The following is a 14,834-nucleotide window of genomic DNA, read 5'->3' as shown; positions in this document are numbered from 1 at the left end:
GAAAGTTATCTAACAAATAAACCTTTAACAACCACCAAGTGTGTCACTTTTATAAGGAAATTACTGAAATTTTGAGAAAAAATAAGGTAAAATAAACTGGAATCTAGAAAGTTCATGACACAGAAACTGAACTGTGATCCCTTGTATTTAAAACTCTTTAAAAACATTTTTTACCTCTGGTGGAGTTCCAGATCCACCCCATTTTTCTCTCACACATTATTATAAAGAGAAACCACTCCAAAATAAAAATAATAATGTCCTGCATACTAAATACAGTCTTTAAAAAATGTTCCACATAAGAGCTCTTCCAAAGAAAAGCCACAAATTTTCCTTTAATATGGAAGGTAAGAGTTTCAGGCAGGTATCTCTTTTGTAACAGTAAGTCTCTTAACAGTTTTAATATCCAAGTTTTATAAAACTATTGGCTACCATTCAATCTGAAATGTCTAATCCACAAAAAACATAAAAGTATGAATAAGTATCTTACTAAGTATCGGCATCTAGGAACTTACTAAAAATATACATTATTACAGGCCCTACGTATTTATATAAGTCTCCCTCGTTTGACTTAAACAGGATAAACGTTCAAGTCTAAGAAATATCGTTCTTAACATGGACACCAAAAAGAAGATTCCTATAATAAAATGTTCCCTACTTTTACAGGTTTCACACATTCTCCACAATAAATGAACATTCATTCATATTGCCAATGCAACTTTTGTTCTCTATCCATTATCATAAATTATAAAATGTATATCCCATCAGTTAGCAAAAAGTATGATGGGATAGTAGAATTAAAGATTCCACAAGTTTTTTTTTTATATCAAACCCAACTACCCATCTATTCAGTTTAACTCTTTAGCCCCCTGTCAAAACCTGTCTAAACTCCCAAACCTAGAACTCTAGTGAGCAAAAGGCTAGAAGCACTTCAGCTGACAATTAGAAAATACCTGGTCATTTGCTCTTATCATTTACACTATATCAAAAATATGATTTACTAACAATGTACTACATTAAATGATAAAATTCTATAATAATGACATTTAACTATCATATACATCAAAAGAATAGAATTTTTCTTGTATTCCAATATTTAGTGCATTTGGCCTATGTAGGAGATCTGGCTGCATCTTTACATAAGACAGCCATGAGAGTATAATCATCAGAGTGACCAGCAGTCTCTAAGTACCCTGGCCTCTCGTTGCTCTACCCTCTGAATTTCCCCCCAAAAGAGGGCTCCCTCAGCCTAATGACTGCAACTATCTACCATTCTCAAATTCAAGTCTCATGGGTCAGATAAAGTGGCAGGGCATGTAGTATTGAAGGAATGACCCAAGATGCCTCTTACCCAGTCTCTCCACAATAATTTTATACTCTTATTTTCCATCTGGTACCTTTACACCCAGCCCTCTGGAGACCCTGCCCATCAGTCAACCCACAGGTACAAAAATGAAAGAAAAGTTTGTGCTCCCAAGAGAAAAGGAAAGTTATTTTGGTTTCTGTTGCCACATGATGGACATCTAGAGGCATTTAACATGAAAATATTGTAATACCTAGCAGACAGGTTCCATATGAATATACTTCAAGTACATCAGTGTTTAAATAAGCTGTTGTTGACTAGTATGGAAATCTAAAAATTTATAACATTAAAACCTCAAATACATTTCCTTATAGAGAAACAATCAGACTAGTGTATTTATAATACACTCAATTTGTAGCTGGGAAATGCCTTTACTAAGATATGTAAATCTTATTCAAGTGCATTTATAATACTCAAAAGCACACTATAAAAAAAAAATCACAGGACAGTCTTACTAACATCCCCCCCATTGCCTCAAAAATTTTATAATTCAATTTAAACATGTTCAAGAAAAAAAATATCAGGTCAATTAAAAAAAAAAAAAGACAAACCTTTACATATAAAAATTAGTACCTGATCCATCTGTTCCTGAACCAGATCTGACAGACCCATCCGTGAAGGAAACAGATTCAGAATCAGAGTCGCTAGCCTCACTTCTGGTGTCATAATCATTTCCCTCTTCCTTCTGGTCTCTCTCATCCTGCTCATATTCTTCTTCTTCTTCCTCCTCCTCTTCCTCCTCCTCCTCCTCTTCCTCTTCTTCCTCCTCTTCCTCCTCTCCTTCGTCATCCACCTCTTCATCTTCCTCTGCATCTTCTTCTACTTCTTCATCTTCCTCCACATCTTCCACCCCTTCCTCCTCATTCTCAGTATTGTTGCCTTGCTCATCAGAAGAACCACTGCTGCCAGTCTCATGGTCAGAGCCATATTCTTCAGAGTTCACTTCCTCCTTAGAAGACTGGCTGCATCTGCTTGCACGTCTATCCACTTCAAGCCCAATTCTCTGATGTTTAAAGAAAAAGGGAATCAGCAGTCATATAACAGACAAGGTCAGAGTGAATAAACAGTTCTAGCCTCAAAAAGAACTGCCTTCTGTATTATATCTGCAATAATATTTACTACCTCAGAACCATCTGGTGTAGGGGATTTGACCTTCCTTTCAGGATCCCTTTTCCGCAGACATGTTTTCTCAGGTTGACTCTTATAAGCTTCTCTGGAGGCACTACTTGACAAACGAATCTTCCGATCAGCTTCTAGACGTTTGTTTCTTTCAGATCTTTGATATTCCTCATTTTTATACTCTGTGACTGACTTTCCTTTTGCACTAACCATTCTTTTGTTATTGCTAACTGATGAGCTCAGTGGCTTAGAAATCAATTGTCTTGAATGAACAGAAGGCTTTTGTCGCTTTGTGTCAGTAGATTCCATTCGGTCACTTTTTCTTTTTGAACCTTAAAAATACAATGAAAAAAATATATATAAGAATTTGGGTATTAGACTTATTTCACCAAAGTTTAACAGGTAAATATATCAGAGAATAAAAGCCTCATTTCTTTAAAATGTCTTCTGAAATACCTTTACTCCAAAGTTAATCATAAAGAAAACACAGCTTTCTAACACTGGAATAAATACATGAGACATTTCACACGTTTGGAAAAAAATATATTACTCTCATTCATATGGAATTGGGTACCACTGCTTCTTATGATTGTGCTTTTGGTGGTAAGTGCCTCAAGGAACAAGTACAAAAGCAAAGACTCTTTCTTAAGAAATTGATCTCTACTTTGCTATTTTAACAAAAATAGAAATCTTACATACCCTTTTTCTCATTTTTATCTTGTTCACTCTCTGGATTATAGAGTTCATCATCTTGTTCTGGTACTTCAGTCAAAATATCATCTAGAACATTAAGTTCTCCATCTGGAAGCAAAAGATTAAAAAGTAACAGGGAAAAATCATTAACATTAAGCATTTATTTTTGAGTACTTACTGTGTTGAGGTTACGGAAGTATGAGAACATAACCTTCAAGGAGCTTTTATTTCAGGATCAAGACACAAGAATAATTCCTATAAAACGATATAAAGTAAAGGATACGATGCACAGCTCTGGTCTACAAAGCCAGGAGTATATATCCCATAGGGTATGAAAGGATATACTGGGGCACAAAAAGAAAAAGTGAGACCTTCTGTATTTGTAGCTCATCCTTTAATGTCTAATTTTTGTAACTGCTTTAAAATGTGTACAACAATAAAAATACATGTGTATAATTTTTAAATAAACATACATTTATCAAATATTGTGTACTCCGGGCAGAATACTTATTACCATTTTACAGTCGAGAAATCTGGCAGACTCCAGCTTAACCAAGTAATCAAGGTTAACATCACTAGCAGTGGGTCAAAATCAACAACATGGACCCCCTGGAATGATGCACTATGAATAGAAAAATTCTGTGATATTCCTATGCAAAACCTAAACCTATACATGAGTAAACACACATCAAACCAATCCAAATTTAGAGGCATCCAAAAATGTCACAGTTCATTCATGAAATACAAACACTAAGGAAATACTTCAGATTAAAGGAGACTAAAAGATACAATAACTGACACAGCACATGATCTGAGACAACTGAAAAACTAGTGAAATCTAAACAAGGTCTGTAGATTACAAGTATCAATGTCAATTTCCTGATTTTGATAGTACTACAGTTAAGTAAAAGAGAATTCTACTTTTTAGGAAATACATACTTAACTATTTAGGGGCAAAGAAGCATCATGTCTATAACTGACAAAAGAGGGAGAAAGAATGAATTAGAAAGACAAATGTGGTAAAAATGTTGACATTTGTGGAACGTGGCTGAAAAGCAAAAGAATTCTTTGTACTATCCTTACAGCTATCCTGTTTGTCTGAAACAATGTCCAAGTTAAGTTAAAAGAAGAAAATTACTGACGGGGTACACAATCAAAAACATTTGAGGCTGCTGGCATGGACTATAAAAGTATAACTTGTTCAGACAAGGAAACTATTGACTGTAATTGATACAGTCAATGATCGTGAAAATTTAGAACTCAGTTTTATCACCCCATCACCTTCCCTACACCCAACCCTGTCCAACTGGACAAAATAAGTCTTAGAAATACATGCAACTATGTATTTACTACTTTAAACTGATTTTTTTTCAAATAAGGCACTAAAGCTAATGGTAAATGTTTTGAACACTAAATATCCTGGCATCAAAAAATATCTTTCCAAATCTAAGGTTCCGTAAAGAGAGGTATAAAATCATAAAAACTGATGAGATAGGACAATTGTATCACGGCTCCAGCCAAAAAGCAAAGCCCACTAAAGTACAGCAAGGATTATTAACCTGAGGTCTATGAATAGATTAGATGGAGTTCAAATATCCCCCAAGAGGGACAGAAATCAGTGACTCAAGAGAACTAAAACTGATAATATAGGCATAATAAGAAGGAAAGCAAGGTTACACAGGATATGGAAAAGGTAACAATGCATCTTCCTCTGTGCTTGGAGTCACTGCTGCTACTTAATAACACTGACACATACACACTACTATGTATAAAATAGATAACTAATAAGGACCTACTATATAGCACAGGGAACTCTACTCAACACTCTGTAATGGCCTATATGGGAAAAGAATCTAAAAAAGAGTGGATACATGTATTTGTATAACAGATTCACTTTGCTGTACACCTGAAACTAACACAACATTGTAAATCAATTATACCCCAATAAAAATTAAAAAAAAAAAAACACTGAAAATTACCTGTGCTTGGAATAGCATCGTAACTGATTTCTTTGAGTGGTAAGAATGCTTTTCTGTACTTTACCATTTTTCTAAAATGAATATATACTATACAGACCGTTATCATTTTTGTTTACTTATTTTTTTAAATGGTACTGAAAATCAAGATACGCCAACCAGAAAGGCTTCTCTCATCCTCTGGGTTCATGTTTTCACTGAGGAAATTCCCTCAAGATCTGAATGGTGGCAAACACAATTTCTGGATGCTATATTGTAAATAAAAAATAAAAACATACAATTTGATTTTTTAAAAACCCAAGCTTTATCAGATATTCAATGATTCTTAGGTCAAAGCTCTCTAGTCAGTAAAAAAAATGGGTCCAACAGATCTTGAAGAATAAGAGATCTGTAGAAGCAAAAGAAAAAAAATAGAACTAGGACAGCAAAATAGGCAATTAAGTAAATAACAGCGCTACACAAATCTTTTCATGAAATCACTAGTTCCTGATTAGAAATATCCACTTCAAAAGCCTGAACATTCACATGAACTTTTATACATGCTAAATCTAGACATGCTAAACACAGAATGAAATAACTGTGCAGGTTAATTAATCAATTTAAATTTCAGACATGCCTAAATCATGGTTTCCCTATAAAAAGGGTATTACTGTCTTTTAAAAAGCTTTAACAAATAATTTTATTAGTCAAATTCAAAGATTGGTTGCAGTTTTAGAAAGCATCTACAGAATTTTAAAATAATCAATACTTGCTTTTCTAACATTTTATCACTTTCACACATATCATACATGACACACACAAGGTATGTTTTAGATCCAATACTCTGCAGATAAAGAAACAGAAGCTCAGAAATTCAAGTTGAGCAAATTCACTCGTCTAGAGTTCAGGCTTTCTAAATTTACGGTTAAATTAGATGGGGGACATTAAAAGCACCTTTTTTTTTTTAAACATCTTTATTGAGGTATAATTGCTTTACATTTTGTGTTAGTTGCTACTGTATAACAAAGTGAATAAGCTATACATATACATATATCCCCATATCCCCTCCCTCTTGGGTCTCCCTCCCACCCTCCCTATCCCACCCTTCTAGGTGGTCACAAAGCAGAAGCTGATCTCCCTGTGCTATGGGGCTGCTTCCCACTAGCTATCTATTTTACGTTTGGTAGTGTATATATGTCCATGCCACTCTCTCACTTTGTCTCAGCTTACCCTTTTCCCCTCCCCGTATCCTCAAGTCCATTCTCTATGTCTGCGTCTTTATTCCTGTCTTGCCCCTAGGTTCATCAGAACCCTTTTTTTCTTTAGATTCCATATATATATGTGTTAGCATACAGTATTTGTTTTTCTCTTTCTGACTGACTTCACTCTGTATGACAGACTTTAGGTCCATCCACCTCACTACAAATAACTCAATTTCATTTCTTTTTATGGCTGAGTAATATTCCATTGTATATACATGCCACATCTTTACCCATTTATCTGTCGATGGACACTTAGGTTGCTTCCATGTCCTGGCTATTATAAAATAAGCATCTTTAAACAAAATATAAGAAAACAAAACTACAAAGTATCACTGAAACGTCATGTGCGCTAGTAGATTAATTCCAAATTAGTGCACCAGAAAGCTCCATATTACCAACATTATAGCACCTTAAATTTAAGATCAACCATAACATCCTCACTTGATGGTCTACAAATTTTTATCCATATTATAGTCTATGACATCAAAAACCTAACTGTGGTTTTATCACAATATTAGCCAACTAATAAGACCTGCAGGACAAATTCAGCCCATGGCCTATTTTTGACTGGCAAGATATGAATGGTTTCTGCATTTTCAAGGTTGTGTTTTAAAAAAAAAAAAGGAAAGAATATATGACGAAGACCTTATGTGGCCCACAAAGCCTAAAATATTATTTTCTATCTGACCCCCTGACATAAAAGATCACATTTTAATTTACTTCCCTCCACCACTGAAATCGCTTATATATTTGCTGAAATATGATACATAGGAGCAAGAGATTTGTATTTGGAAGCAAGAAAATCCAGGTCATCATTTAAGAGCTAGGTATCTTTAGGAAAGTCCCAGTCTGAGCTCCAGTTTCTTCACCTCTGAAAAGAGGCATTTAGAATAAAAAGATCAGTGTTTGGGGAAGGGAAGGGGGTGGACGGGGCAGTTATTTGATGCTCTTGAACCTTTTGTTAATGACTAGGGTACATGATACACAAAATCTGGTCCAGCACATAAAATAAAATCCTCTTTTCTCAATAAGACAAATGCATAAATGTTCCTACTATCTACTGCCGTAAGTTCAACATGCTACCCCAAAAACTTGGTGACTTAAAACAATACAGTAATTTACTATATTATTGCTTATGGTTCTGAGGCTCAACTTAGGGTCTCTCACGTGGCTGCAGTTAAGGGTTAGCTAGAATCATCTGAAGGCTTGCTTATTCACATGCCTTGGCTGGGAAGACTCAAAACAGCTGGGGTTCCTACGGCACTCCTTTCTATGGTCACTCTCCCCCATGACAGCTTCAGCATAGGCCAACCTCTTTCACGGTGGTTTAGAGCTTCCATGGTGGTTTAGGCAGAAGCTCAGCAACACTGCCACAGTATTTTATTCAGAGACAATCACAGAAGTCTACTCAGGTTCAAAGAGAGGAGCCATGGACTCCACCTATTGTTGGTTGAAATGTTAAATACTTGATAGATGTTTTCAAAACTACCACCACCTGCTTAGTTTTGCTTAAACTTAAGGATTTTAATTATAAATGTAAGGAGTACTCTTAAAAACCAAAATCTGGTTTAAAAAGGTGAGAGAGTTCATAGTATTGGGTTATAGAGCTAACAAGCTGCTTCCTCTGACCACTTCATTCATTGGCTAGAGAAAGGAGTTTGTATATTTTTTAATTCATGTTTTCAATTTAAAATAAATTAGTTATAAAGAAAGATTATTTTAGTAGTCTCAGAAGCTACTACTATTAAAGACTAATCTATCACTGGCATATCCTTTTCAGAAAGAAATAACTATGTCCTTAAGAGATAAAGTAACATCCACCGGTTCTCTAGGGTGACTCTCTTTAAACTACTTTAATGTTTTAAATCACTCACTTTATCCTGAAATTTAGCATTATTATTCTGTATAGTGATATGTACATATACAATTTCTTCACAGTAGTTTGACAGCAGCACCTTAAGAATATTAGCAATAAAATGAACAAAGGTTAGCAAATGCCAGGTTAAGAATTCTATATAAAAAATAATTCAAATGCATTATTTCCACAGTTAAAGCACTTCATTTTTTTTGAGAAGTCTAGATAAAGAACTATGCAGTCTTTTTAAAAAAATCCTTTTAAAACCCTGAAAATTGTGTTTTAGATGCCACAACAAAATGAATTTTTCCACAATATGTCAGTGCAACAAATTAACTCAAATGAAACACAAATAAACAGTATTTCCATTTACAGCTAAAGTTCAAATCCATTCAAAGTTATACACTAACAGCCTGTAGGATGAATCTAGCTCTTGGATGCTTTGTTTTTGAAAGAGCCAAGGATTTAATATAAAAATCCAGACCCTACATTTGTAAAAAAAGACTATTTGATCACTAGGGGCCCAGACTCCCATCTGAAAAAAACCAGATGGAGCAGTCCTGATAGTCTTCTGTTAAGACACAGAGAAGGTAACTTATGTCAAAGTTTTGCATGAGACAATCTGGGTTTATGCCCCATACATCAGTGTATTTACTAATATTGCCTGAACATATACCATGCTTACTCCTTTATTCTCTATAACCTAACACTCACCATTACCTACTGTACTAAGTAAGTACTTTATCTGCCTGACCCTAGAATGCATATAAACCCACAACTCCTGAACAACACTGATGTTAAATAACTGCAAAAAAATTTAAGGTTCAAGACACTGAGGCACAGGGACACCAAACTTCAGTTTTAGTATATATGATACTTTGTGGAAGAGTAGGAATGCTAAAGTGAAAAAGCCTACTCAACTCCAGTGGATTAACTGCCTTGACAGAATGCAAGTGCCATGTCAGATCTTACAAATTTTCAAGAGGATTCCCAAATTCAGATTTTTATTTGAAATTATCTGACTTTTAAATGCTGCCTCAATTAAAAACAAAACAAAGCAGGCTGCTGCTTGATTCGTCTATGGAAATGCAATAATCTGTGAATGTTTTGCATTCACAACATATGATGTTTTTATATGGACTTCATTATCATCACTTGTTAAGCAAGCATAATCTTAGTTATCATCACAAACTATCAATATTATTAACAAACTGAGTTTTGGGAAAGAGGTACAGATCCATGGGTATAGGAAGCAAAACAAGGAAATAAAAAATATCCCAAATGAAGCCCAAAGAATTAAAGTACTGTGACTTAAATCTCACAGTTCTGAATCCAAATTTAATGCTCTTTCCACTCACTCTACCAGAATTACACCTCAACCTTGAAATTCCTGGCCCAGGAAGGCCACAAACCTTAACTCCAGGGCTATCAGTGTAGAAAATTAACCTTTATCTGAGATGCAGTTCATTTTTTTGACCCTGGAAGCTTCTGGGTCAGGAGATACAAAGTACTATTTATTTCAGGATCCAGCATCAGACTAAGTCCTGAAATATTTAAAGAAAAAAAACAAAACAAAAAAAAACTGGGTACTTAAATATACTACTTATTTTGTTTTCCAATACAGGGCACCATAACACATTACAGTTTTTATTTTAATTCACTTAATATAGTTTTAGTCAGGTTTGGCAGTGTAGCAAGATTTCCTGGAGGATCCCTCTGTTGTGTTTTACATTAGACCAGTCTCAGTTACTTTTTTGTCATTCAAAACCGTCATTCTTCAAGAAGTGTAGAGACTTGGATTTCCTATCCCATCCAAATTTCCTGTCTTCCAAAATGCATACAATTGAAGTCTAAGGAGGGCATTTGTAATTTTTTGTCCTACTTCTATTATGGGTAAAACAAATATATCGGAATATCAAATACATACTCTATGCTTTACAAAGCCCTAACTAAAGTAGACCAAGTCAATCTAACCCTAAGGACTTACTATAGTGAGGGCTACAGTGTGTATATACATATATGTGTGTATATTTAACCATGCATACATATTTATATGTATTTGCCTGCATGAGTGTGTGTACGTATATAATTTAAACTGGGAAACTCTTAACTTTGGACATCAATAGCAAATATCACATAACTAGTCATAACTAGTCAGTCATTAATGAAGTCCAACCTTGAGCTAATGATTTACAATCTTCTAAATCATTTATTCGAGGCACTGAGACATAATTACTGTACACCAGGAACCTGGTAAACAAGACAGACATACTCCTGGCCTTCATGGAGCTTTCAGTCTGGTAATGCAGAAAACATGTTACTTTCGAAAGTGGTACCTCATTATCCACATTTTAGATACATTAAACTTGTATAATTGTTCTTCAGAGAGAACTTTTTAAGAGCTTAAGAAATAAAATATAAACCAGGTGTTTATAATAGAAAACATAGAAAAATGGCAATTAACACTAGTTAATACCACCAACATTCCAACATCTTCCACATCCACTTTTTGGACAATCACCACAGGAATCAGGAAGCTGGCAAATTCTCCAGTTATAGGCTTCACTTTCTAGGTATGGGTATTACAGAAGCATTTATAGAAGGTAATGTCTGCTTATTACACAGCTAATTTGCAAAGCCCGATAATCCAAGGACTTTATGACTGAAAGTTTTGTAACTGCTCTGTGATTTATAGCAAATTTCTGCAACTTAAACTCATTTCTTATCAAGATCTTACACAACTTACGGAATCTTTCAAGAAAGGACTTAAGGTTTGTGACATGTCTAAAATTTGTGACAGGGCTTACCTTTATAATTTCCTAGTGTTTCATATAACATAACTGATGACAATAAGTACTTAGCTTCCCATTTTTCCTTGTTCAACATGATAAGAAAGAGTCAAGCATTAATTCTAATTCTGGCTATTATTCTAGCTGTTTGACAAAGATCAAGAAAGCGAGACACCCTAGGCCTCAGTTTCCATACATGCAAAGTGGGTTATTCTAGAAATCTGCTCATTCCAAAATTAAATAAGCAATTCCAGTAGGTATGTATCTGCTAGCTTTCCCAGTAAACGAGAGACAATCTTAAACTATAAGTACTTACATCATAAATTCTGAAATGAAGCTGAATTATGAAAATTAATTTTTAAAAAACTACACAAATGTGAGGCCTTTCAGAAGCTGGACAATTTATCCTAAGTACTGCTAATAGGTGGCATTACTACTTCCCAATAATAGTTACAAAGTTTATGCATTTAGACGTTTTCATCACTAAATCCATTTCTAAAACAAAATTTTTAAAACATCACCTACTTTTTTTCCTCCGTGTACAGTATTGTGTCTACTCCATAACTGACTTACAAATATGTTCACCTTAACAGACACTGAACTCTTGAGAAGTACTGAGCTTTTACTCATTTTTTATCTAGTTCATCTCACCCACCACAACCACCACCCACTCCCATACACACAGATCATAGATTACACTCTGAAACAATCAAATGTTGACTGAATTAATTCTTCCTGATTAAAATCATCTACTTAATACTACTTTACTACTAATTAAAAGCAGTTTCTTTTATTCACTAACACCATGCAATCCTATGAGCACATTCCTTCTGGACTTCTCAAAAGGAAGGGAGAGGATTTTTAGGATTCGTTTAAGGAAGGAAAATTAAACTACTAAAACCTAATCACCGAGCTGCTTTGAGATAGGAGCCATATCTTAAACATATTCCCACCCACACCGTTTCCCAAACTTGTCCCTATTATTGAGCAGTTCGCTGATTCATGAAGACTCTACTTTTAAGGAGAAAAATTAGAGGTCACAAGTCTAATGGAACTTGACTCTACAGCCCACTTAACAAATCTCCCCTCCCCCAAATCAATTAGCCACACAAAAGAGTAGATCCGTAAAATACAGGACAGCAGCTGGCCAGATTTTTATCAACTATAACCTTTCCAAATCTATCATGGTAATCTTAGGGTTGTAAAAAACCTTAACGTACCATCCAATCTAGACCACTCTCCAGACTTGTACTGATTCAGGATCTACATTAACATTTCCAGGGTTTGGAAGGTCGGTATTTAAAAAGACATGACATTTCACTCTGGCAACATCAGTTCTTCCCATATTTCAAAGTAACCGTACGTAGCCCTCCGACTCTCTACAAATTATATCCATTTGTTCCTGGTTGTACCGTCTAGGAACTACGCACAACGTGTGTCTATCACAACAGCGGCCAGGATTTTTCCTGCCTGGCCTAAATCACATAATCATCTTTTCAAACATCAAGTTTTCCAAAATAAGTATCTGAAGAACCAAACAGGCCATTCTTGCCACTTTGCCTATTTAACAGAACAGCCAGAAGTTCACTCGTAGACATTTCGCGAGATTATCTACCTATACCACTTCTTAAATATGCTTACTTAGTAGATTACCAGCTTTAAGGGTATTTAAGGGTTTTCGAAATTCAGCCTAACAGAAAAGGCTGTTCTGAAGATACGCATTACATCAGCATACCACTACCAGGAAATAAACCTAAGGGCCTGCAACTCAGAACAGGCCTTCTCTCAGCCGCGCCCAGGACAGATAAACGTTAAGTGAAGAAGGGAATTAGGATCAAAGAAAAATCCAAGGCTAGATGAAGTGTTAGGTTATATGAAGACCGAGGACGAAAGGGCAGGCCTGGTCTTTTCCAATGAGTCCAAGCGTCTCGATGGGGAGACCGGCTCCGCGCGGAGCAAGCTAACCTCCACTACCCAACCTCCCCTACCCACAACGACGACCACGGCTCCGTCGACCCACTCCCGAGCCCCGCCTCCGCCCATCACCTTTCTCCGCACTAACCTTTCTCCTCTCGGCTGTCGGCCGCCATTGCTCCCCTCTTGTTTCCGCTGCTGCCGCCGCAGCCGCCACCGCCGCTTCGACGCGACTCGCGCGGGCGCCGCAGCCGCGGCAGCAGAAGCACAGGGGCGTCCGTCAGTCCGTCCGCTGGGCTTGCGCGCTTCGCACGTTAGCCTCTACCACTCACCCTTCCCGACTCACCCTTTCTCCCCACTTCTTCCCTTTCTCCCTTTTCCCCTTTCCTCCTTTCACTCCAGCCTCCCCCACCCTAGGCCCAGCCTTCCCGCTGGGGCTTAGGGACGGGAGGCGGTAACGGGGAGGGAAGGGAAACAGATGGCGACAGCGGGCGGCGCTAAGATGGAGCCTGCTTCCTGCGTGAAACAATCCCGCTCCCAAAATGCCTTGCGCTGTTTACGCTTCGTTCCTCCCTGAGAACGTCCCAGTGCGGAGAGGGCGGGGTCGCAAGTCAGGCAAGAACGTGACGTAACGTCAGCACGTCGCCCCGCCCCCCGCAGCCCGGAAGTCCCTGGAATGAGTTTTATTTCTAGTGATAAAGGTCTCCCAAGTTTGCAGGGAGCCTGCCGCGCTGGGTATTCCCAGGTGGCTCAGGTTTTTCACCTGAAGCGCCTATTAACGGAGCTTCCAGCCTCAAGGCCAAGATGCTTTCTGTCGCTCCGCGGAACACCTGATTCAGTTCTGGAAATTGGAGACTTATTTAGGACAAGTCTGGGCCAGTCCCTTTGCAGCCACCACTTTCTACTCTAGGTACCGGATGTACTTTCTTATTTGGTACTACAGGCTTACCCAAAGGCAGCACAGGACACAACCAGCTCACTTGTCACAAAAGCCTCCTAGTTTCGTTTTTAACTGGGGAAGGGAATTATATTGTATTTTAAAATGGATTTGTAATTCACATAAATTTTATTGAAATATTTATCGAGGTCCTGGGGTACACAGTTGATTTAAACAGACTATTGAGAAATTAAAACTACAGAAGTAACGAAAAATTATTTTACATGATATGGTAAGAGATATCTAAGAGGAAACTTGCTTAAAGTTCATTGTCCAACGAATGAAAATGTAATTTTGCTTCACTGCTCCATAACTGAGTTTATAAGGGGGAAAAAATTTGAAGAACAAAAAAACAAAAAAAAGTAACAGTGTTATAGACATAAAAACAAACTATAAACTTATGGCAAGTTTAGAGAAGGGCAGATCTATGGTGTCTTGGTCTTTGATTGCCCTTTTAACGTAGAGACCAAACTGAAGGCAGTGGGAAGATTTTAAGTAGTGGGAAAACACGAATAGAGATTCGTTTGGAGCCATCAGGAGGGCTTGAAGGGAGAAGAGAGAAGGAAATCAATTCAGTAAATATAAAACCCAGCTTTGTATCAGATGCTTAGGAATCAAGAGTGAATAGGACAGTATTTCTGCCTTTCAGGAATTTTCAGTATGTATAAGGAAGAGACAAGTTAACAGGAAGTTACTGTGTAAAAATAATAGCTAAAAATTGTGTGTTCTTACTGTGTGGCAGGAACTGTTCTGAGCACTTGACCTACACGATCCGATTTCATCTTCCAAAAACACAATTAGATTAGTATATTACTAGCTCTATTTTACATAAAAAGAAAGTGAAGTAATATGAAATTAAAGTGCCCAAAGTTATGAGTAGTAGTAAGTAACATGGCTCAAATTCAGGCAATTTGGATCCAGCCACCACCTAACACTGCCTTATGTGGAGT

General features: G+C 36.7%; 1 protein-coding gene across 3 annotated transcripts in view; it reads right to left on the bottom strand.

The window, feature by feature from the left end:
- The window catches only part of YTHDC1 (YTH N6-methyladenosine RNA binding protein C1), a 36,002-nt gene extending 22,600 nt beyond the window's left edge, over window positions 1-13,402 (bottom strand). For 2 of the 3 annotated variants that reach the window (XM_079717619.1, XM_079717620.1), the window contains exons 1-4: window positions 13,096-13,401; window positions 3,179-3,280; window positions 2,483-2,811; window positions 1,934-2,363 (exon numbers count right to left, since the gene is read on the bottom strand). In XM_079717619.1, coding sequence (XP_079573745.1) covers window positions 1,934-2,363; window positions 2,483-2,811; window positions 3,179-3,280; window positions 13,096-13,123 — 889 coding nt within the window. In that variant the 5' untranslated portion in view covers window positions 13,124-13,401. Of the gene's footprint in view, window positions 1-1,933; window positions 2,364-2,482; window positions 2,812-3,178; window positions 3,281-13,095 lie in introns of all 3 variants that reach the window. The other variant, XM_079717621.1, reaches the window with a different exon arrangement.
- Window positions 13,403-14,834: the final 1,432 nt, after the last annotated feature.

This window comes from Hyperoodon ampullatus (assembly GCF_949752795.1).
Source record: "Hyperoodon ampullatus genome assembly, chromosome: 1".
Lineage (NCBI taxonomy): Eukaryota > Metazoa > Chordata > Mammalia > Artiodactyla > Ziphiidae > Hyperoodon > Hyperoodon ampullatus.
This window is presented reverse-complemented; position numbering and strand designations above follow the sequence as displayed.